The sequence below is a fragment of the Epinephelus fuscoguttatus genome, linkage group LG13 (genome assembly GCF_011397635.1).
Source record: "Epinephelus fuscoguttatus linkage group LG13, E.fuscoguttatus.final_Chr_v1".
NCBI lineage: Eukaryota > Metazoa > Chordata > Actinopteri > Perciformes > Serranidae > Epinephelus > Epinephelus fuscoguttatus.
Genome location: NC_064764.1, coordinates 24435156 through 24457651, shown reverse-complemented (window position 1 = coordinate 24457651; position 22496 = coordinate 24435156). Strand labels below are relative to the sequence as shown.

The 22496-nt window shown below is 39.9% G+C and overlaps 2 protein-coding genes across 3 annotated transcripts; one reads left to right on the top strand and one right to left on the bottom strand.

The window, feature by feature from the left end:
* Positions 1 to 3306: 3306 nt before the first annotated feature.
* On the top strand, positions 3307 to 17814 carry cog3 (component of oligomeric golgi complex 3). Of its 2 annotated transcripts, none has more exons than XM_049593389.1 (23): positions 3307 to 3516; positions 3799 to 3945; positions 4046 to 4107; positions 5160 to 5325; positions 5913 to 5987; positions 6385 to 6477; positions 6691 to 6816; positions 8035 to 8115; positions 8201 to 8244; positions 8352 to 8478; positions 9149 to 9240; positions 9597 to 9736; positions 11138 to 11298; positions 11652 to 11760; positions 11870 to 11988; positions 12106 to 12195; positions 12827 to 12947; positions 13237 to 13325; positions 13472 to 13606; positions 14103 to 14178; positions 14319 to 14446; positions 15097 to 15195; positions 15369 to 17814. In XM_049593389.1, the coding sequence occupies exons 1-23, from the start codon at positions 3349 to 3351 to the stop codon at positions 15396 to 15398; spliced, it is 2478 nt and encodes an 825-aa protein (XP_049449346.1). In that variant the 5' UTR covers positions 3307 to 3348; the 3' UTR covers positions 15399 to 17814. The 2 variants fall into 2 exon arrangements, with proteins under 2 accessions (XP_049449346.1, XP_049449345.1); XM_049593388.1 differs by having other exon boundaries at positions 8349 to 8478.
* An 89-nt stretch (positions 17815 to 17903) lies between these two features.
* On the bottom strand, positions 17904 to 19100 carry LOC125899262 (glutamate-rich protein 6B-like). The gene is made up of 3 exons (XM_049593394.1): positions 18740 to 19100; positions 18285 to 18513; positions 17904 to 18158 (listed from the first exon to the last, which is right to left on the bottom strand). The coding sequence occupies exons 1-3, from the start codon at positions 18907 to 18909 to the stop codon at positions 17931 to 17933; spliced, it is 627 nt and encodes a 208-aa protein (XP_049449351.1). The 5' UTR covers positions 18910 to 19100; the 3' UTR covers positions 17904 to 17930.
* Positions 19101 to 22496: the final 3396 nt, after the last annotated feature.

Genomic DNA, 22496 nt, shown 5'->3' with positions numbered 1-22496 from the left:
GCTCTGACATCGCTTTTTGTTCTGGAGTAGCGTGGCTTGAATTCTGCAGCATCCCCTTTCAACTAAAGTAGACAGGAGGAAAAAAGAAAAAAAAAAAAATCTGAACTCTGCGTGACCTCCCCATGAGACACCCTGCAGACAAAGCTGTAATACGTGAACACTACCTCCTCCATGTCAGGATTTGGTTATATTTTGAGATGTGTATATTTTTGTTTGTTAAGAAATACCTGAAGCCATTTGTATAATCACAATTGATCGCTGCATAGTTCTGGTTTGTCAGCAATTTTAGCTCTTAAAGTGAGAAAAACTTATTTTCAGAATGATTTAAATTACAAATTTGTTGTTACATAAAGAAAATATTTTGTAGAAAGATTAAACGTTTGTGTGCATAAATTAATTAAAAGCCAAGTTGATTAAAAATGCCTCAAGACCACAGCATCATAGTGACAAACAAAATTACAAACCTATTTGGAACCAGTTTATCACATACAGAGAATTGTGTAGAAAAGACATTGAATAAAAATGTTTTTCTCAAGACAATGAACCAATGATGTGAGGTGTTTGCAATGGTTTCATCACTCAGTATCCTCAAACAAACAAAAAAACAAACCCAGTGTCTGCTTTTTCTATGAGATAGCAAAAAACATGTGGTTAAGAACATATCTAAATAAAGGCATTGTTTTTCCGTGCTTTGTCTTCTACATGCCTAAACAAAGACAAGCATGGTAGAGTTGGCAGACAGTAAAGTTAAGGCTTTTGTATGTGGGGAGATAAGACAAACCGTCTTTGCACGTGCGACTGCAACACTTACAAAAAGTCTGATCAAGTGCTTTTCTCTGAATGAGTGCTTGGAGAAAAGAAACCAATTTGCAGACATAATGAACAAGGTCTGAAAAATCTCAATTTGAAGGATTAAAAATGTGCCCCGGGGCTCCACCTGCTGGATTTGTATTTTCTGTGATAAATGGTTGTGCTGCTAGAGGCCATATCTGTCCCACCCAGAAAGTCCATCTATCACATTGGTCTTTTTGCTTTTGTGGTGTTAGCTCTGTAATAATGATATAGTGGGCTTCAGATAAGATAAAATAAGAGATATGAGAGACTTTATACTCATTTATCTGTATACAGCGCAGTGCAGTACCTAGAACGGTGGTTCTCAAACTGTGCTGCGGGCCCCCTTTGGGGGGGCATCGAGCCGCTGCAGGTGGGGCATGAATAACCAGAGGCAAAAAATGGAGTGAAACAAAGTTGGATGAGTATGAATTACTGTAGGGGAAATAAACAAGAGTTTGCTGATGCTATCATGCTGACTTTATTTCATTAAAATTCAACATGAGTCCTTTTTTATTGGCTGCCTCCTGTTAGAGACTGATAAAAAATTGTGGGGTTAGGGGGCCATGATCTTTTTTCAGCACCTGAAGGGGGGGCATGACAGAAAAAGGTTTGAGAACCACTGACATAGAGGAATGAGACTGTGTTTCTGTGGTCCCTGCTGCAAAAGAAAAGGACTAAAGTGATGCAACATTCTGTCATCCAGCCCAGGTGATAGGGGAGACCAGGTATGGTTGTAACAACTGGATGGTTGTAACAGCACCACTTTCACCAAGAGGAGATGACTTGTGAGTCATTTAATACATTCATTGTATGACCGCTTCCCTCCTGACCTTGCACGTGAAATTTCATAGCCGTGTGAAGAAATGTGCAGATTTAACAGCCAAAGCATTGATTTTAAGGCATGAAAAGTATTTTTTGGACCAAGTCTGCACTTTGATTCATGCTGACACTGTTGAAATTAGAATGATTTTTTAAATCAGATGGTAGTGTCTAAGGTAAATTCATCTCAGTTCATTTCAAAACACAAGGCTGTTACAGCTAGCTAAACACTGGCTGGCAGGATGTTTTAAAGGTGTTACAACTGACCCGAATGACAACTTAACACATTCTCTTAATCAGTCTCACTCCTTTTTTTTTTTGGTATGCCAGGAGAGGAGGTGAGAAAAATGACAGGGGCTTGCGTGCAGACATATTAAAGTCAGCATTAGATGAGGTGAGGCAGGGAAAGATAGTGAGGTCTGTCCACAAAGAATACTCTTATCTTACTTATTTACCTAGCTTTATGTGTATTTACAGAATTGTGTAATATTGAATTTTTTTTTACTGTTATTGTCACAACCTGACCTCTGGCAGTGGGGCAGGTTGTGACAGTGGAACTCCTCTCTGACATGATTTAATGAATTCTGTGTTATAGTTGGAGAAGTTAGAACATTAGTATTTGTAGCAGACAAATAAGGGTACTTTGTGTCAAAATTTGAGAGCTGTAACAATAAATAAATACATGAAAATTGATAAATAATTAAAAAAATAAAATTATTTAAATAAAAAAATTCAGCCACTTATAGGTGCTGATAAAAAGTGTTACAACCATACCTGGTCTCACCTACCTGAGGCAATTTTACCTCAAGGAAATACAGAACAATTAGAAACTTGTTCTGGACCAATCAAATTATATTTATGTGAAGTGAATAACTTACCAAGATCCTATTATACAAAGTCATAATGAATAAAGATAAAACATAATAAAACTATTTAGTTCCAACATGTATCTAACTTTTATTTATTTATTACAGTTTAAACTAGCTAAATATATTTAATCATGTATTGTTTATTACAAAATGACTGAAGTGAATTTGATCTGAATGTGCTACAACCAACATAATTAACAGTAATAATAATCATAGAAAAGAAATGAAAATAACAGACACAACCTCAACCCAACATGAGACTTGAGCATATAAAAACAAAAATATAAAATAAGATAAAATAAAATGAAATGAAATAAAATAAGATAAAATAAAATAAATTGAAATAAGATAAAATAAAATTTGAAAAAAACAAGATAAAATTAAATAAAAATTCTAATTAAAACAAAATGAAACATAAAATAAGACAAAAATAAAATTAAATTAAATTAAATAAAAATTCCAATTAAAATTAAATAAAACAAAACAAAATAAAAAATAAAATAAGATGAAATAAAACAAAAATAAAATTATATAAAATAAAATAAAATAAAAATAAAGTAAAATACAAATAGTGGGAAAACAAAACAAACTAGCAAAAACTGTAGACTCCAGAGTAAAAACAAAACAAAACGTTCAGCGGTCTCTGTCATGTTTTGGAGCAGACAAAGACTACTAATAAAGGTATTCATATTAAAATATCCATAAGTAAGTGAACCTATTTTTGAGACGTGACATATCAGCCACTTCCCTAAGCCCCGCCCACGCTCCCGGAACAGGAAGTACCTCCGTGTTGCTGTTGCTGACGTTGGTGCTGTGCTAAGTGACGATGGCGTCCACCGACCAGTCCCTACTGGACATTACAGATAAAGAAACTAGGGAGAAACTATCGTTATGGGATCGCCGCACCGACTCTACGGCTCCTCTCACGGAGAAACAAATGGACGCCGTGCTGGAGATCCGAGCCGCGGCTGAGACGCTCGCTATCCCGTCAGAGGTGAGCTGTGACTCCGGAGCCAGCTAGCTAGCTAACAAGGATGCTAACTTACTTTCTAAACGTCAGTTCGGTTAACTAACACCTGAAGTTGCCTTTTTTATGAACTTAGCTCGTCTGTCTGTCGCATAAACATAATATTAAAGCCCCTATATCAGTGAATGTTAGCTTGTAGGCTAACTAGCAGGCTGCACTTGCACTCCGCCACGTCAAGCCGTCCAGCTATCTTCATATAGAGGCTTGGTGGGTATGTTTTGAACCTGAGAGTCTTGCTTTGTTTTGCAGCTGCCCATTGAGGACTTGTGCAGCCTTTCGTCGCGGTCCTTGCAGTCCCCCTTCACAGCGACTGTGCCCGAGTCTACAGAGGACGTCCTGCTGAAGGGTTTTCAGATGCTTGACATGGAGAATGACAGGATAGAAACAGCACAGCAGGTGACTGTCTCTGCCAGCAGTAAACATTACTGTAGCCAGTCAGACATGCTTTATTATAATGAGCTGCATGGTATTAACACGCTGTCATTTTGTGTTGCAGTTTTTTGCTTGGTTTGCCAAGTTACAGGGAAACATGGACCAGGATGAGAGTGCGAAATACAGGTAAAAGTACTTCACCACTATGGTGTCATACTGAATGTGTTAGCTTTATGCTTGTTAAGAGGAGGGCAGGCTGAGAGTAATGCTGCCTATGAGGGTTAATAAGAAACAAACCACTTATACAAGTCAAGTCATTGTCATTTGCAGGTGATAGCAACATTTCATGAACTCAGTGTTCTTTACATTATAATGCTTTACCATCACACACATCCAAACACTCACATCCAATCCACATATCACAAATTAGCCTCGTCTCAGTCTTTCAATTGTGCTTGTATCTTTGATTGCTTCTTGTAATTCAGTCTGATTGTCAGGCTAGGTAATACACCACAGACACAGACATACAGCGACTAATCTTGAGCCACCAGAAAAGTTTGATGTTTGCTTTTCAAGTTGCCACAGTTATGACAGATCTCAGACCCAAAATTAACAAAAGCAAAGCAGAAATCTGTTGCTATGCTTATCTGTGGCTAAACTTTTTGTGGCCACACCCCAATTAGTGATGCTACAGCTGGTGTTTTGCCTTTGACACCCGGGGAACATTCAGTCCGAAAACAGAGTGCAGTGTTAAGCTGCATTTTCAAGGTCGAACGACATGTTTACTCAAAAAGGTGTCCAGTAGGTTGAGGTTTTTTCTCTTGTTTGGCGGTTGTCCAATTAGCACAGAGCTTTACTTATCATACATTCACTTTTTGTTTTTTCTTTACTCTTGCTTGGCAATATAAGTGTATATTTCCAATGCCAATAAAGCCCATTTGAATTAAACTGAGTTAAGCACCACTGTATAAACACAACAAGGTGCTAACGCACCACTGTGTCCGTTTAAATAAACTTTTTGCGACGTTTTGTTGATACTAAGAGCAGCCCTTTTGGCACGCACCTGCTGTGACATCTCTGTTAAAGATTTGGTCAGAAGTGCAACAAGAACACATCAATTTTCTGCTCAGTGTGAAAACATTGCCCAGTTGCTCTGCAGACCAGTGGGTAGCCTTACTGCATCGTGTTGTCTTTGGGTGAGCACACACATTAGATAATATGTCTGCTTTCTCCTTCAGGAAAACCAGAAATGACCTAAACTGCTACCAGGAGCAATGCGATGCTATCCTGAAAGATGTCAGTGCGGCTCTGGAGCACCTGGACTCCCTTCAGAAACAGTATCTGTTTGTGTCCAATAAGACTGGCACCCTGCACGAGGCCTGTGAACAGCTGCTGAAAGAGCAGGTAAGCTGTTTTATCCGTCAATTAACTCAAGCCATGTGATAAGTGGATCACTGAGACTTAATCAGTAGAGTGTGTTTAAGTTATAATGTCACTGAATATATATTTTCTACAGTCCTAGACATGCTGAGTATTCAGTATTTGCAAACAAATCACTCCCAGACCCAGAAACTGCAGAGTCAGCTGTCTGTATGATCTGAAATCTGGAGCTGTTCTGAATTGTATAAAAGCAACTGTAGTAACACCCTGAGGTGTCAGCGGAGATGACTGCAAATACCGCACACTGTCTTGTTCAAAACAGCATCACATAAATAAAAGGTTGTCAGAAAATAAGATTGCTAGCAAACATCCTGCAGGTCAAGAAACAAAAAAAAAATCAGTCTGCTGCTCTTCCTTTCTGTGGCATATTTAATATCTTAGCGCTGCCGTTTCGTTCTTTTTTCCCCCTCGCAGATAGCTGCTTATGTTCACAAATATATGTAGATTGGACCATTCAAGGAGGTTGAGCTGAACTGAACTTGAACTGAACTGAAATTAAACTGTCATGTCGCATTGTGTCAACTGGGGTTTGTTGTTTTCTCTCTTTGCAGTCGGAGCTTGTTGACCTGGCGGAGAGCATACAGCAGAAACTGTCGTACTTCAATGAGTTAGAAAACATTAACACGGTAGGTTTTCTATATCTTCAGTCATTTGATAATGTGCTCATTAATTAATTGCTGATTAGATTTTAACCTAATTATTATTAAAGATCAGCAGTTACATCCCAGATTAAAAGACCTTGGATGACAGCTACATTCCCTACTTAATTATTCCTAAAAGTTTGATAAAATGTGCTCATTAAATTTAGTATAATCTCCTAAACCATTTTGAATATTGAAGTAAAATCTGTTAAACTGGTTTTAGAGATTTCGCTCTGGCCTCGTTCCAAAGTAAAAACAACACATTTCTGGCAGCGATGACTTTGCCAAATGAAAAAAAAAAAGGTTTGAGTGTAATGCTAAAGAGATTATGATTGTTTATGTTTGGAATTACTCCGAACCTTGCTTTTCTTTGTCTTTGCAGAAACTGAACTCACCAACCTTGTCTGTAAATAGTGAAGGCTTTATTCCAATGCTGTCAAAATTGGATGACTGCATTGAATATGTTTCTTCACATGTAAGTAGCTCGCGCTCCCCACAAAATTTCAGCTCTGTGTGCAGATCTCATTTGACTAGAATATGTGCATATTTACACCAGTGGTATATTTTAAACCAAGACATTCACAGTGTAATCTTAACTTGTTTTAACTGTATGATTGATGCATTGCGGCATATGATATGTGATCACAGTTAAAGCCGTCTAACACTCGCTCATCTCTGTCTGTTGCAGCCCAATTTCAAGGACTATCCAGTTTATTTGGCCAAGTTTAAACAATGTCTTTCTAAAGCTATGCATTTCATGAAGATCCACATCGTGAACACTATGCAGAATCTCACAAGCCAGCTAACAAAAAGGGTAAGGAAAAGTCACATTGTTTTACTCCTACACAGTCAACAATGATGTATAGACGCATGTGCCTAGCCCAGTATCAATACTTAGTTTCTTTGTCATGTTAATTTGCTTTATTTAATCATAATTACTTAATATAAAGATACAGATGATGCATATGTGATATAAGATTATTCACAGTCAATCAAGGTAAAAAACAAACCTAAAGGGTGGGTGGGGGCACCTATTGGCATCTGTTTCTTGAAAATCAGAACCTTTGTGTTTTCATCAACTTAGAAACAGCCATTTATATCTACATATAGAGCAGGTCCTCCTCCATGGAGTCCACCATGTTGCTCTACAGTAGCCCAGAACGGACAAATCAAACACTGGGTAGGGCCATTTGTGTTTCTGTGTTATCGTGTCGGCCACCATAGTTGTACACAATTGGCACACGGGAGAAGTTTCAGTTGGTTGCAGTCTGCAGCCTCACTGTGAGATGCAGGGTTTCCCACACATTAATTATTGATGGTGCCTCGCAATGATAAAAGCATCTGCTAGTCTACCACCTATTTATTTTCTATTTTTGGAGCTGGATTGTTTAATAGGAGCACAGTTGGAATATATATCCTGAACGGTATATGGTATATATATTTCAGTTATTCATTGCATCACACTCTTGGAGCAAAGAGCATAGTCTGGGCTCAGGCGGAGCAGCAGAACGCCTGGTGCAGAGAAGTGAAACTTAACTCTTCCTTGCACTGGGTCTAAAAGTCTGCATTCACTTGCCTCTGCAGTAGCTGCTCCTCTCACCCATCGATCTGATTTGATCAGCTCAGCTCTGCTCAAATATCTGTCCCTCGACAAAAACTCAACAAACTGCTGCATAGGAATAAAAATAACTGGTGAAGAGTCGCGTCTGTGCTGCGTTCGCAGACCTGCGTAAACCTGGTGAGGTTTTCTGGAGAGGTGTTATACAGAATTATACAGAAGAAGACGCACTTTCATCTTCTTTTGCTCAGGACGTTATTTTCCCTCATGATCATATAAGGCAGCAGTCTCTGTCACGAGTGAAGGTCACCCTGTAAACTCTGGTCTTTCTGGGCTCTTCCAGTTGTGTTAGAATAAGCCTGGGTGCCACCCTAAAACCTGTTACTTTCAGCCTAGACTCTGCTTTAGTCAGGGCTGGTAGCACAGGAGGTTTGTCTCTTAAATACTTGATTGAAAATTTCATGTGTCCCCCAGGATCCAATGGGCCTGACCAATGCAGACAATGCCTTCACACTTTACTATGTTAAGTACAGAGCTGCTGCACCTAAAGTCAGAGTGAGTATCGTGTTTTTATTACCCACCGACATTATGCATGGATCATCTCCTGTAATAAAAAAAAGACATCCTCTTCTTCTTTCAGTCACTGATTGAACAGATAGAACAGCGGGCAGAGAAGATTCCAGAGTGAGTATTAGCATTTCTCCTGAATAAAGCAACAGCAATTTCCTATATAGTTGTTTTCTACAGTTCTCGTGCTAAATTAAATTCTCTCCTTATACGGATGCAAGCAGATACCATCAGCTCCTAGACGAGATCCATCAGTGCTACCTTGACCAGAGAGAGCTGCTCCTCAGTCCCAGCATCACATCCACCATTACTGACCTGACCAACCAAAACAGCAAAGACCACTGTGCTCTGGTAAGGCATGACTTGTTCAAAGCAGAACTGCCCTTTAGATAGAGTAAGGTGACATTTGAGCTTGCAAAGAATGCACAGTATGGTCCCTCTGGGATATTTTCTGGAGTGTGTGGTGCAGACACAAAGCTGTGCACATGATGAATGAGACTGTGCACAGCAGGCATCCAAAGCTTACTCTTGTTTTGTTTCACAAGTGAATTACTGTGCAGAGTGTTGTTTGTATACTCTGTGTTAGCTCATCTATAAAGCAGCGACTGTTGCGCTGCATTCCTCTACTGTTTAAAAATTTAACTGACCTTAAGATTGGCGCAATAATTCACGGCTAAAATATTTTTATTCTAATTTGATACTTAAGAGATCATTTTGGCACCCGGACAGACTATGTATTTTGATGCTGTTGTGGCATTTAAAAACACTTCACTAATTGGCTTGATGGGGAAGCTATAATTAAAGGTCAGAATTTCATACAACAAACGTCATAACAGCCGCGCCACCTGTCCAAGATTTTTCTTTTAATGAAACTTGAAAGGTTATGCATCTTGTTAATGATTGCTGTAATAGGTGCCTGGATCATTTATGTGGGAGGATGTGTTTGCTTATTTGAAGTGGAGCCAAAGCAAAATATTGGAAGGCACTGCAGCGGGTGATCGTTATGTGTGTCTTTGTGCAGGTTCGCAGTGGCTGTGCCTTTATGGTTCACGTCTGCCAGGATGAACACCAACTGTACAAAGAGTTCTTCTCTAAACCGACGCCTAAACTAGAGTGAGTAGCACCTGCCTCGTTGGTAACGTGATTGATGAACACACAGAGAGCCATTGTCATGTAGCACACAGACACACGCAGGCAGGAAGTGTTTGTTTAAGGCGTGACGCTTCAAAATGCAACGCGTTTTGCTTGACATTTTTCAGTGTTTGAAATACCAATTTACACAGCATGGGTAGACACTTTGTATGACTATTTAAGAGCAGAAACGTTTTAACAGTTTGCATAATTATTTTTAGTCATCACTTTATTCCTTAACTTGAAGGAAAAAGTCAGCATTTGAAATGAGCTTGAAGTGTAATTTTAGACTTCTCTCAGTTGTACAAAGCAATTAAATGGTGTTTAATCTCTGACAGCGAGCTGCTGGAGAAGTTATGTTTGTCCCTGTATGATGTCCTCCGGCCTCTAATCATCCATATCATCCACCTGGAAACCCTGTCTGAGCTCTGCAGCATCCTCAAGAATGAGATGCTGGAGGACCATGTTCATAACAATGGTAGGTTGATGCTTTTGTTCTCCTCAAAGCCTCTCACTTGTCACATGGGGTGTTAAATGTTGAGTTACAAAGATACAGCTCAGCTGGAGTTTTGAAAGTGATATATTGTAGAAAAGTTTGGACATTGCAACTTTTTGCAGAGGTTGTTGAAGTGCTCTTTGGAATAAAGAGTCATCTGAATTATTTGCCTGAAATCACTGCATGTGTAAAACATGCACAAAAACCCACATGTTTAACAGGGGTCACGTACCAGACTACTTCTTGGTCTAGGGACCAGTTGCCCTGCAGCAAGTGGAGACTCCAGGAGGTTACTGCTCCCAAGAAATAGTCTGTCAGAACTCTCAGGAAAACAGCGATTTGTAGTTTTGACTTTTAAGTTTTTGTATGGATTAAACAAATGAGATGCAACATGTTAAAGGTGCAGTGTGTGTAGGATTTAGTGGCAGCTATTGGTAAAATGGCATAAAAGTTTTATAACTCCGGAACTAAGAAATGTGTTTTAGTTACCTTAGAATGAGCTCTTAATTTCCCATAGTCAAGAATAGTAGAATAAAACACTGGCTCTAGATTGGACTATTCATGTTTCTGCGGTTTTGCTTCAGCCTCTGAAGTTCTCCTTCACGCTTGGCACATAGTAGAAGTTTGACTTCTGCATCCTTACCACTAGATGCCACTAAATCCTACATACTAGACCTTTAATTAGTGAGTTTTACAGGTGCTGGTAGAACCCTGTTTTCAGTCTTTGTGCTAAGCTGGCACATATATATATAAATATGTAGCTGCTGGCACTAGCTACATATTTACCGTACAGACTTGAGAACGGTAGCAATTTTCTCATCAAAGTCTCTCTATCTGAGATAATCATCTTTAGTGGGTTGGTATTTGAGAACAAAAACTCCAGTGTTTGAAACATAAAGACTTCCTGGTACGGTACATTACTTTCTGCTTTCCACCTCTCATTCACCCGTTCTGATTTCCAATTCAGAATACAGCATCGTCTATATACAGCTTTATACCTAAGGTGGAAGGTAGATTAGTTCCCTATAAGCCTCGCTTCTACTACACAATTCCAACTGCCACTGGGTACGATGTCCTGGGAAAATAAAGGCTCGATTTGCAGGACAAAGGAAATGCATCAACTGTTGTGCATCCAAAACAGGGAGAGGATAGCACTTTTGTTTCCCACCGTGTTAATGTAATTTCTCTTCAGTCACTATCCCAGAAATGGTAAACACTGGAACAACTGAAGTAACAAATCGATCCAGTTGTTTTTACGACTGTGGTGGCATAACTAGTGGAGGAAAAGTTGAAAATGTGTCTGTTTCCATTTTAAAACTTCATAGGACTGTTGTGATTTTGATCTAGATTCAGCTGTTAACTGACCTCTGATCTTTTGTGAAGCTTCTCAGCTGGGGGCCTTTGATGCAGTGGTGAAGCAGATGCTGGAGGATGTCCAGGAGAGGCTGGTCTACAGGACTCACATTTACATCCAGACTGACATCACAGGCTACAAGCCAGCTCCAGGGGATCTGGCTTATCCCGAAAAACTGGAGATGATGGAGGTAAATCTTGTGTGCTTTTTACCCTCAACCAATTGTAATCAGTTTAGCTTCTACTTCTTCTTCTCTGAATTAAAGTAAATGTAAGCATTGTAAGCACTGTAAGCACTGTGAAGTCCTCTGGCTTGTGAACGTCTGCACATGTATTTTAAATATGCCTTTGAGTCTTCGCTAATGTTTTAGAGCTTTTTAATGTGCTGTGTGTTCACTGTTTCCTCCCAGCATACTTTCCATTGAAGCAAAGGAAGTTTTGCAAGTTTAATTTTCTGTTAATTCAGCCTTGAAAAACCTGTTGTTGAAGCAAATTGCAAAAGAGAAGAATCTAACACTTTCCATCTTTTAACTCTTGCCAATAGAGGATTGCTCAGAGCTTGAAGGAGGAGCAGATGAAGCAGATGTCTCAAGAGTCCATGTTTTCTGATGTTCAGCTTGAGGATCCTGATGGTAGAAGAAACAGTAATGCTGGTCTGTGTTCCCAGATTGTGACATTAGCTTTTTTTATTTATTTATTTTTTTACAACTTTTGGTGTTGTTGTTGCCTGATGGCTCTTCTTCCTTTGTACAATTCATGCAGGGAATGTAGAAGCATCACGCCTACAGACATCAGTCTCTCCTGCTGATCTGCACGGCATGTGGTACCCTACTGTCAGACGAACGCTGGTTTGTCTGTCCAAGCTGTACAGATGCATAGATGTGAGCCTTCCGTATTTTATTTGTCGCTAATTTATACTCTTCTAAAATATGGCAGGATGTGTGATATGTAGTTTTTCCTACTCTTGCGATTCTCACTGTGACTTGGTCCTTTTCCAGAGAGCAGTCTTCCAGGGTTTATCTCAAGAAGCCTTATCTGCCTGCATCCAGTCCCTGCTTAAAGCTTCAGATATCATCCTTAAAAACAAGGTTGGCACACATGGTTAAGAGCAGAGTATGGTTTTGTGTCTTGACTGAACTTTTCAGGTTTTTTATTATTTTAAAAATAGCTGGAAATGTGCCTTTCTTTTGACATAGTAAATAAGATCAGTTCCCTCCGAGATAAAATGTGCTCTGTTATTCAAATTCCTTCCGGCTACAGGATCCTTAACTAAAGCAGCTGGGATGTAATTTAAAGTTTATTTTAATGGGTGCTTTATTATGCTCCACAGAGTGTTCAGCAGACCATCCTTTATTTATGGGCTTCTCTCACCTTCAAATTTGCTGTCTATCTGTGCTAACTGGCCCGTTTCAACCTAACACTTCAAATTAAAGCAGCAGCATCAATCTCAAAGGACGTGTTCGCACCCCGTGTTGATGATGTCTTTTTCCAATGTTTTAGTCGCTAGCTGAGCAATAAATGGTTTCAGCTGCCTTTTTTTGTCACAGTTATACATCCCTTTCCAGCTATGGTTAATCAGCAGTTATCAATTAGACATATTCCCTTATCGTCTCCAAGCTTGTGCTTTTTATGTTCTCTGTAGCTTGGGTAGTCAGCAGATGCCCTTTTGTGTTGGCAGCCTGCAGTGTGGATTTAACAGTGTGGTATCACTTTCCGTAGACGCAAATAGACGGGCAACTTTTCCTGATCAAGCACCTGCTGATAGTGCGTGAACAGATTGCCCCATTTCACACCGATTTTGCCATCAAGGAAATCTCACTGGACCTGAAGAAAACGCGAGGTAAGATAATTAAAGGTGGAGGGAACATTGGTGTTCAGCTCCATAAAGCCAGTCATTACATTCTCATGCTCATTAAGCAACTTGTGCCTATCACATGCACCGGTGGCAACAATTAATGTGGAAATTACAGTGTAATCCAACACCATAATGTACATTAACCGATGGCTCACAGGGCAGATTCGCTCCTCCTATCGTCATCATCTCAGTCAAGGTCATATTAAATTTATAGCACTAGAGGGCACTCTAATTCTACACCAGCTCAGATTTAATCTCTCTGCTTTGTGTGAAGATGCTGCCTTCAAAATCCTGAACCCTAAGGCTGTTCCCAAATTCTTCCGACTTAACAGTCACAACGCCATACTTGAATTCCTGTTGGAGGTAGTGTTTTTTTTATTTTTTTTATTTTTTTATTTTTTTGTGCCTGTTTTATTAAACCTACCATACACTTTATGCACTTTGATAGCACCCTGCCTAAGGGAAGCGCCACTTGATAGTGCTAAACCCTTCGTCTCTGTGGCCCCCAGGGAACACCAGAGATAAAGGAGCACTACATTGACTCTAAGAAGGATGTGGACCGACACCTGAAGTTCAGCTGTGAGCAGTTCATCCAGCAGCAGACTCAGATCTTTGTGGGGAACCTTGAGGAGTTTCTCACCAAGGTAACTGTTAGAGCAGTTAGAAGGCAGACTTCGCCTCAGGCAGTGACGGCTCATCCTGACCTTCATTTTTTTTTCCCAGCTTTTAAACACCTTTTTTTAAAAATCAATTGCTTATTCACTGATCACCGAAGGTCTCGGTACGTTACCGACAACTGAAGATAAAATGGATGTTTTTCATCTGGGGTATTTAATTCTATTGCGAGACATTAGTGCGGGTGTATATGCATGTGTTTTGATATTTCATTGTGTTCTGAAATCTTTCATTGCAATGCAATTGTGCTGCAATAATTTGCTGCCAGTCTTGTTTTTTCCACCCGCCTCACTCAGTTTTTCCATTATAATTTAAGTAAATACTACTCTTTGTCTAATTCAGGACTGGGTTGAATTGGCCAATTTTGCATCACAGCGTCTTTGTGTTTGTTTGTACGGCTTATAGTAACACCAGCTCAAATGAAGTCTTTTCAAACTCTAATGTTTTGACTGCGTCCGCACACAGGTCGCAGCTCTTAAAACTATGGCTATCCAAGGTGGTCCCACGTACAGCCTGTCTCAGCAACCTTGGGCGCAGCCAGGTAAGATTTGTCTCAGGAAACGCCACTGGCATCACACTGTAATTCATCAAAACTTGTATAGCGCATGCTAGAGGGCATGTCAATGTTTTTTTTTTTAGCTTTTTCTCAGTTCTTTTTTTTTTCTCTCTCTCTCTTTTCAGCAAAGATCAACGATATAGTGATGGCTACCTACCGGGTGATGAAGAGCAAGCTGCCAAGCACTTTACAGAGCATGTCCTTGTACTTAGCCAACAGAGACACGGAGTTCATCCTTTTCAAGCCTGTCCGGGTGGGTGGCAGAAACGCGAGGATGTAGCATGTGCTGCATGAGTCGGGTTTCTTCGCAAGCCATTGTTAAAGCAAGAATTCTTTCCCACAGTGTTTACAAAGCGGGGATACCATACATTTGCACTCAAAGGTCAAATCAGTAATTTTCTGTAACAATACAAATTAGAGGTTAGTCACATGTATCACTGAGGAGTGCATATCTGTTCCTCTGAAATTATAGGTTTATTGTGCAGCAGTGTGTGCTTGCATAACCATGTAAACAAACCTCTCCCAGCATCAGAGATCATTAATGACTTAGATTTATTCATTAGCAACGCTTAGTCACTGTAGTAAAAAGCTTGTCAGTCAGTTTTTGGAGAGGTATAGATATCGACCTGTGTTCAAATTTAGTCTCGGGCTGACCTCCTTGTTTAAATTTGCCTCTGAAATTGTGCCTTTAACTATAAATTATCAGTGTGATTGAACTCTAATAGAGAAATCTTTGTGCTGCCTGTGTACTGTTCATCAAGGTGCCAGGTGAAGCTGAATAAGAGGGAAACAAAATTCTGCGGTTGACATGGAAACAAGATAGTGAGGGGACATAGGCCAGATGGAAATGTAGTATTAATTTCCCTCCAGCACTCAGTAATAGGATGGCTTTTTTTCCCACAGAATAACATCCAGCAGGTATTCCAAAGACTACATGCCTTGCTTCAGGAGGAATACAGCGGAGAAGACCTTCAAATCATTGCGTGTCCATCGATGGAGCAGGTAAAGTTCTGTGGAATTAGCACTGCCCGAAGGCGCCTGACATAGTTTTTTATAATATGGCTGCAACATCCAAAAATTGCTGAGAGCAATAACTCAAGTGGAGAAACGTAAGATAACATATGCCAAGCTAAGTCACGGTGAGCACTCATCTTTTTTTTACGGCTCTCTTTCAGATTAACCTGCTGCTGTCTGTGAATAAGTAATGTCCAAGTTCAGTGTGGCAGTGCTTGTGAAACACCCTCTGGATAGCAATGGGATGTTGCAACTCCGACCATGACCAGGAGCTGCGAGGCTGAGTATGCGAGATGACCGGCTGCACCTGAGCTGCAAGCTTGACAGGGAGCACTGAACTGACCGCGAAGTAAAGAAATCCTGCACAAGGCCAAAGATTCTCCAGTAGAGGCTCAAGTAGCTACAAGTATGTTGAGGTTCAGGTATTCATCTGAGGTAGTCTGTAACAAACTGGGAAGAGGAGGGTATTATTTTGGGTACTGACTTGATCATGTTGTTTGACTTAAATTGAAGGTGGTGTCGTGGTTAGGGTTGTTTTCATGTAGGAGAAATCCATTTTGACAAGGGTGGATTTGTGATCACAGTTGCATCTCTCTTAACACCAAATTGTTTTGAATAAAAATAATTTGCACACTATGTGAGGGCGGGGGCAGCGGGTGAATTGTATTAAGAGTGTGCAGACAAGGACACTTTTGGGTGTGCAAATAGAGGCACTAAAGGGTTGTTCATCAGCCAGGTAGCTAATGGCCAGTGAGGGGGCTTGCATTCAGATGACTAGAATCCCTCGATGGGTTTGGAAGGATGATAATAGAAGAAAATGCTGCAAAATATTCTATTCCTCTATTTTAAAAATGTAACAGCCTTTGTAACATTCAGTAGAACTCTATGGTGGCCTGATGTGCTGCAGGATGCTCAGGTCCAATTAGGGCTGGGTATCATTAAAAAGAATTACAACACCAATACCAGTACCCTTAAAGCTATACCGATACCCTCATCAGATACCTTTTTTTACTTCATTCGATGCCCATCTTGTGAATGGAGGCATTCAACTGCAAAAAATGCCACCACCACTCCTCCCCATCCACATTAGGGATGCACCAATGAATTGGCCGAACATCGTCATCCGCCGACGCTTGTCTTGTTGACTCCCATCGACTTCTCGGCAAATAAGATGACATTCACTGATGGCAGTAGCCGATGTTTCTCTGTTGTGTCACATCGATTTTGCAAAGGCTAAAAAGCAGCGCTCAATGACTAACAGCGACTCGGAACAATGGAAAACGTGTTCGGGACGAACCGAGATCTTCCCAGGGACGCCATTAGGACGAAAGAACGTAGTTAACTCACTCTCGAAGTGTCACGGGATGCACTCTAATGCCACATAGTGAACAAGTTCATCTTGAAATCAGCGAAAGCACAACTAGTTAACCTTGCCGGAACTAACTGCCAATGGTGGTTGACTTGAGTCACACTATGATGCATTCAAGGTCATACTGTAAGAATGAGTATTGGGCCAAGGTGAATTATGAAGTTGTCATGATGTGTTCAGTGCAGCCTTATAAAATGTATATTTTGGCTACAAACTTGAATAAATACAGTTGTTGGAATGAGTAATTTATTGATGTTTTCACAGCAATCTGAAATAGATATTAGAGAGTGAATTATATGTAAAATAATAGTCTATAGTTTGATAATGTTAAAGGTTTCATACATTTGTACGATTGATTTTGTGCTCAGTTAAAGACAGTGCAATGAAGGGCTGAAAGACTCTAAAACAGTTCAGTTATTTTTCTGTAATGAAGATTTCTTTGTTTCCCTAGAACAAAAGGAGGAATAAATAACAACAAAAATAAAATGAACAAAAGCAACAAAAAAAAAGCATCAGTATTAGTATCGGCTGTTGGTCAAATTGTTATTTTATACATTGCTGTCAGTCCAGAATGTCAGTCTGTGCATCCCTAATCCATGTAATTTGTACACAAATACATTTTGGAAGTCTTAAAATTATTAAAATATATATTTACAGCCATACTTTCAAATAAGTTGGTGGCTACGAAACCTACAAAACCATACAAGTAGTCTTGTTACATCTTGGTACAAAAAGGATCAAGGTACCACTTGGTACTGGGTTATTTCAGTCTATAGTTTTGGTATTGATTGGTATTGATATTGAGGTATTGATACCCAGCCCTAGGTCCAACAGGTTTCAGCTCTGATCATAGCAAAAATCCACTCAGCTGTTCTTAACTTGCCAGATGTTTTCTTAAAGATTCTTCCACATTCTTCTCGTGAGTGTTTTTGTTATTCCCTTGCAAATATGTAAAAACAATACAATGAAATCTTATGTTTTATACTTTTCCTTTTATACATAGTTTGATTGCAACTAATATGCTTTTACTCTGGCAAAATAATGGACCGTCGACCTTGGCAGTTTTGCACTGTATGCTGTATGATTTATGGGTGTGTTTTTTAGTGGTCTGTCGCAGAGTAACAAAAGTAACAGGACACTGGCAATGTGACATTTGCTTTGATGTGTCTCATGTAAAATGATGTGTACAGTTAAGCTATTTATGAACATTCTGATTAAAACAAAAAGAAGTTAATGACGTTCTTTGTTTTTTATTGCGAGAAAGCACTTTGTCATTGAATTCAAATTCTCCGGACGTCACAGCATGAGTCACTTCACAGAAATGAGAAACTGCCACTCAAGGACATCGTCGGCTTTAGGGGGTCTTCTTGGCAGACCGTTGCTGTTTCATTGGCAGCCGGCGTCTTTCCATCTGTGTGATGAGCCTTTGCTGGGGCTTGACCTTCCGTGGACTGACAGTCTTTTGATAGGTGATGAGGGACTGGATGTTCTGGAGCAGGACATTGATCTCTGCACTCTTCTGCTGCACATAGCTCTGAAGCATGTCAGGCCCTGGCAGCGTTAGGCTTTTGCCTTGATTCGGCTGCGACAGCAAGGAAATATAAAATAAAGCAGAATGAATTATTTGGCCTCAAATTGGATCCACTTTCCCATCCCTTGTATTTCTGTTTTTGCTACAATATTAATACCACAAGCCACAATAACTTACTTTCAATTTGGCCCCTACATTAAGCCGTACACAGCGCTCACCAGAGTTGAAAGTGAGGCAGATGTGCTCCTGGGATTGGATGCGGATGTTGAGGTTAGGGCTCAGTGTCAGGCTGAGGGGCTGGTGGGGCGGAGCATGAGTGTGATTCCTATTTCCCAGCCAGCTCCAGTGTTTCTTCAATTCTCCTGTGCCATTGCAGTAGGTGCCTCCCCATGGAGTCAGATTCACCCTAATAAAGATGAGCAGCATGTGAACAATAAGCCCTTAAGGGGATTTATTCTCTCACCCAGACAGGTCATTTCTGTCTGCTGCCAAATAACTAAAATAAACTTGAATTGCTTCTGCAGAGAGCTGGAGATAATGAAACCTGATTTCATTTCCACGGTATAATGCTAATTTTGTCTTAGTTATATTTATGAAATGAGATATTAAAAACACGAAATAACTAATCATACCAAATACAGCCATTGTTGTGATAACAGGTACTCTGTCCTCTGCTGGTGAAAACTGCCTGAATCTGAGGCTGCAGATGTTTGTCCTCCAGGACCATCACACAGCACCAGTCTGCTGACTGTGCAGCACACACAAGAACTGCAAGCCTTCCTGATGGATAGCTTTTAAACATGATTAAGGTGAACAATCAAATATTAAAGAGGCACTGTCCGCCACATCAAGGGGATTTTAAGGTCTGCAGTTAAAATAAGCTTAAGAGAGTTTCACATTTTGCACCATGGCATAAAATACGTCAACAAATACCTCACTTGTGAATCTCGAAGATTTTACATGTCTTAAAAAGGGCGGTTGCTAATAAGTGGTTAAATCAGACCGGACAAGTAGTGCACTAACAGTGTAGTTTGTTTACAGCCTATAACGTTACATTTACTTCTAACAGTTGAATTTAGGCTTCAACAATCATAAAAGTAGTGTTCATTTGTGAAGATTATCTTGCTGAACAAAACATGCAAGTATCATAAACTTCTGTTTGCCAAAGAGCTTATTTTCTGCAATTATCCAAAATCCAATGGGACAATTTAATTGGCTTTTTGTCAAGGAAACCAGGGCAATGCTAACATCCAGGTTGGCCTATAAAAAATGTGATTCCTGCAGCACTCTGTTTTGTTTTACAGGAAGAAAATGTGATTGAATTTTGATATAAGATACAAAGAAATGGATTTTGTTTGTATTTTTGTCATATTAATTAATAGGTGCACAGTATGACTGGGGATGTGATCTAAAAGGGTTAAAAAGAAGAAGTATGTATGATATAATTTAAGTAAATTGTCAGTTAGATTCACTGTAAAGGATACCCCACCTGCCTGGTTCCATCTGGGAAAACCACAGTAAATGTTTACCATTGTTGTAGTGGTTGACAAGTGGTGTCATCCTCTTTTGAGCCAAACAGATGTATTAATTTGTGTAAGCTTCAATGCTCTCAGCTGTAGTCATAGTAGGGGATTGAACAGTGATTTCAACATATGATAATGCCTTCTGTGCAGCAAGTCCAAGCATCGTCCAGGAGTCGACTGTGTGGGGTGTGAGAAACTTGTCCGTGTCCTGTAACGTAGTTAAAGGTGTTATGCCATGGATGAACAAGAGGGACAGATAAGTAAATTGAATCTGCGTGAAATATCTGTCTGTGGTAGACGGTACGTGTGTGTGTGTGTGTGTGTGTGTAGTGTGTGTAACCTCCTTTAGGGGTCTGACGTTCGGCGCTGTCAAATTCCCAACCTTTCAACCTGTGGTGTATCATGGAAAATGTAGCATCAGAGATTCAATGGCATAGAAATTTAATTTGAAAACCATTTAATGGTGGAAGCCTATAATGGACGAGAGCGATCCTGACCTTTGATCTCTCCGCATCGCCGGGTCCCTATCAGTCACGGTTTCTTTAGTGATAACCGCTGCACCCTTCAGCAACATCTCTGATGAATTCCATGCCTTCTCGCAGCAGAAAAACTGACACAAAGAGAGGGAAAAAAAGCTTCTGTGAATGTAGAAATGCTACAAAATTCGAAATTCATATTCCTTTTACTTTTATCTATGGAACCAAATAATAGCCTAATAAAAAAATCTATCTATACTGAATACTAAATGTAAACAATTAATTACCACATGATTTTATTCGCACTGAAATATTTTGTTTTTAAAGGTAGGTCATAAGTGATTCTTGAAAAAAATGGATTTTATTAAGTCTGTTTTATTTATATAGTACCGAATCATCAGGACACAGTACCATACCCTTTGATTTAATACTGCCGAGACCCAACAATTCTCCCATGAGCAAGCATTTGGTGGTGGTGGTGAGGAAAAACTTTCTTTCAAGAGGCAGAAACCTCAAACAGGAAGTTCACAAATTCAGACAGAAAGTTCTTCAAGTTGCTGAATGAGTCAAGTTGTGATCTGTCAATCTAAATTAAGTCAAATAATCAGGTTGCTCAATTGGAGACAAAAATTTCAGACACAAAAATACACACAAGTTAAATAAAAATCACTTTAAAGTACTGCTAAGGAGACTTTTCTTCCTGCGTCTTATAGGCAGGTCCGATGCTCAGATCACACAGTACCACTGAGAGTAGGGTCGGGCTGATTGATACCAAAAATATTGATACTACAGATACAAAGTTTTTGTTTTGAAGATTGATTCAAGCACTACCAGGATCAATAAGGACCAGTTTCTCTCTTGTACGTTGTACCCATTTGTATTTCAAGAGTAAAACAGTGTGTAAACATTTTGCCGTTGTCTTGAACATATCTAGTGCATGTACTCTTTGCTTCTCCACTGCTGTTGTCGTGTTGTGTATCTTACAACAACATGCATAAGCAACTTATGAATCACGCACTTCCAGAGCACAACCTGACTGGTTTAATCCGACAAATAATCACAGTCATGGCAGAACGAAAGAGGAAAAAAACACAAGAAAGAGAACATGGAGCTGCAGCAGAGACGAAGGGAGGTGGAGGGAGATGCCTCCGCTTCCAGGCGCCTGACACAGAGACAGAGTTCACTGGCAAAGTCGTTTCAGAGAAGCTCAGGCAATAAATATCCGGGTATATTGTAGAGAAATTAACATTTCAGTCAAATTGGATCCTCAGCAATGGTTAATGTTAGATTTTAAAATTGAAATTGGTCATCATTAGCTGTTACTTTAGCAGCGTATTAACCACATAAGTCATGACACAGTGCTCTCCCCTACATGAAAGTTCACAAATTCACAAAGTTATTCAAGTTCTTCACTACATAAAAGCACATGAGTTACTTATAATAATAAAAAGTATGAGTTTCAGTATCGATACCAGCGATTCTGGCCCTGTATGACTTGGTATCAGATCAAAAGCAGATTTTGTGGTATCGCCCACCCCTTACTGAACATCTGATCCATTCAAGCTTGATTACTAATCCTCTAACTTGAGCCGCTGATTGGACATCTTCAGTCGACAGCCATGCTAGCATCTCCAAACACAGCTGGGCCGATACTCAGGCCCAGCTGTGTTTGGAGCTAAATGCTAACATCAGGAAGCCTTCTCCTAGAAAGCCTCTTCTAGGTTAAGTTTAGGAAAAAGATTGTGGTTTGGGTTAAACTGAGAAGATAACTGCCATGAAGGTCTTTCTGTTGGAACGCCCTGAAGGTAAACTTCTTGTGCATGCAGTCCAAACCAAAGTCGCTATCCCTCGAGTCATGCTGTTAGCGCAGCTAAAAATTACCACCTAGAAATGTCAGAGATGGAAATTCAGCCCACTTAAATTCTGATTGTCTTTGTTGCACAACAGTTAACGACATGATATGTAGGATTTTCTGAAGACACAATATATGGACTCATACAGTCGTATTCCCTTTCAACCCTCGCTAATGACCCACTCTCAGTGTGTGGCGGCGTATCTGTCTGCAGAGACTCTGCCCTCTGCCTGGGTTTTCTTAAGGAAACTATAAAAAACACATTTTATGGTTTCCTTGGATTTTCTTGTTTTCTGCGCCCGAGTGGTTTATGAGTATGAACCCCCACAGCACTCAGGTGAGGTTTGGGGCTTTAAAAAGGTGGCAAGCGTGTTCCAGACTGTAAGCAGCACGCACTCAAGAGATACAGCGCTGAAAAAATGCAAATATAGGGAGGCAAAACACCAAACAAGAGTGAATCTGGGGCTGGTTTTGACTGTCACGAGTCTAAATCCTGCATTATATACCTTTCAATGCTCCACTTTGCTTATAAGATTCA

Bases quoted from the DNA above. Each gene is read 5' to 3' on its own strand.
- cog3 (XM_049593388.1), top strand. From the start codon at position 3,349: ATGGCGTCCACCGACCAGTCCCTACTGGACATTACAGATAAAGAAACT. The intron at 5,988-6,384 runs GTAGGTTTTCTA...TTGTCTTTGCAG, and splicing joins AGTTAGAAAACATTAACACG to AAACTGAACTCACCAACCTT. The intron at 14,179-14,318 runs GTAAGATTTGTC...CTCTCTTTTCAG, and splicing joins GCAACCTTGGGCGCAGCCAG to CAAAGATCAACGATATAGTG.
- LOC125899262 (XM_049593394.1), bottom strand. From the start codon at position 18,909: ATGTTTAAAAGCTATCCATCAGGAAGGCTTGCAGTTCTTGTGTGTGCT. The intron at 18,514-18,739 runs GTATGATTAGTT...CATCTTTATTAG, and splicing joins CACAACAATGGCTGTATTTG to GGTGAATCTGACTCCATGGG. The intron at 18,159-18,284 runs GTAAGTTATTGT...TTGCTGTCGCAG, and splicing joins ATGTAGGGGCCAAATTGAAA to CCGAATCAAGGCAAAAGCCT.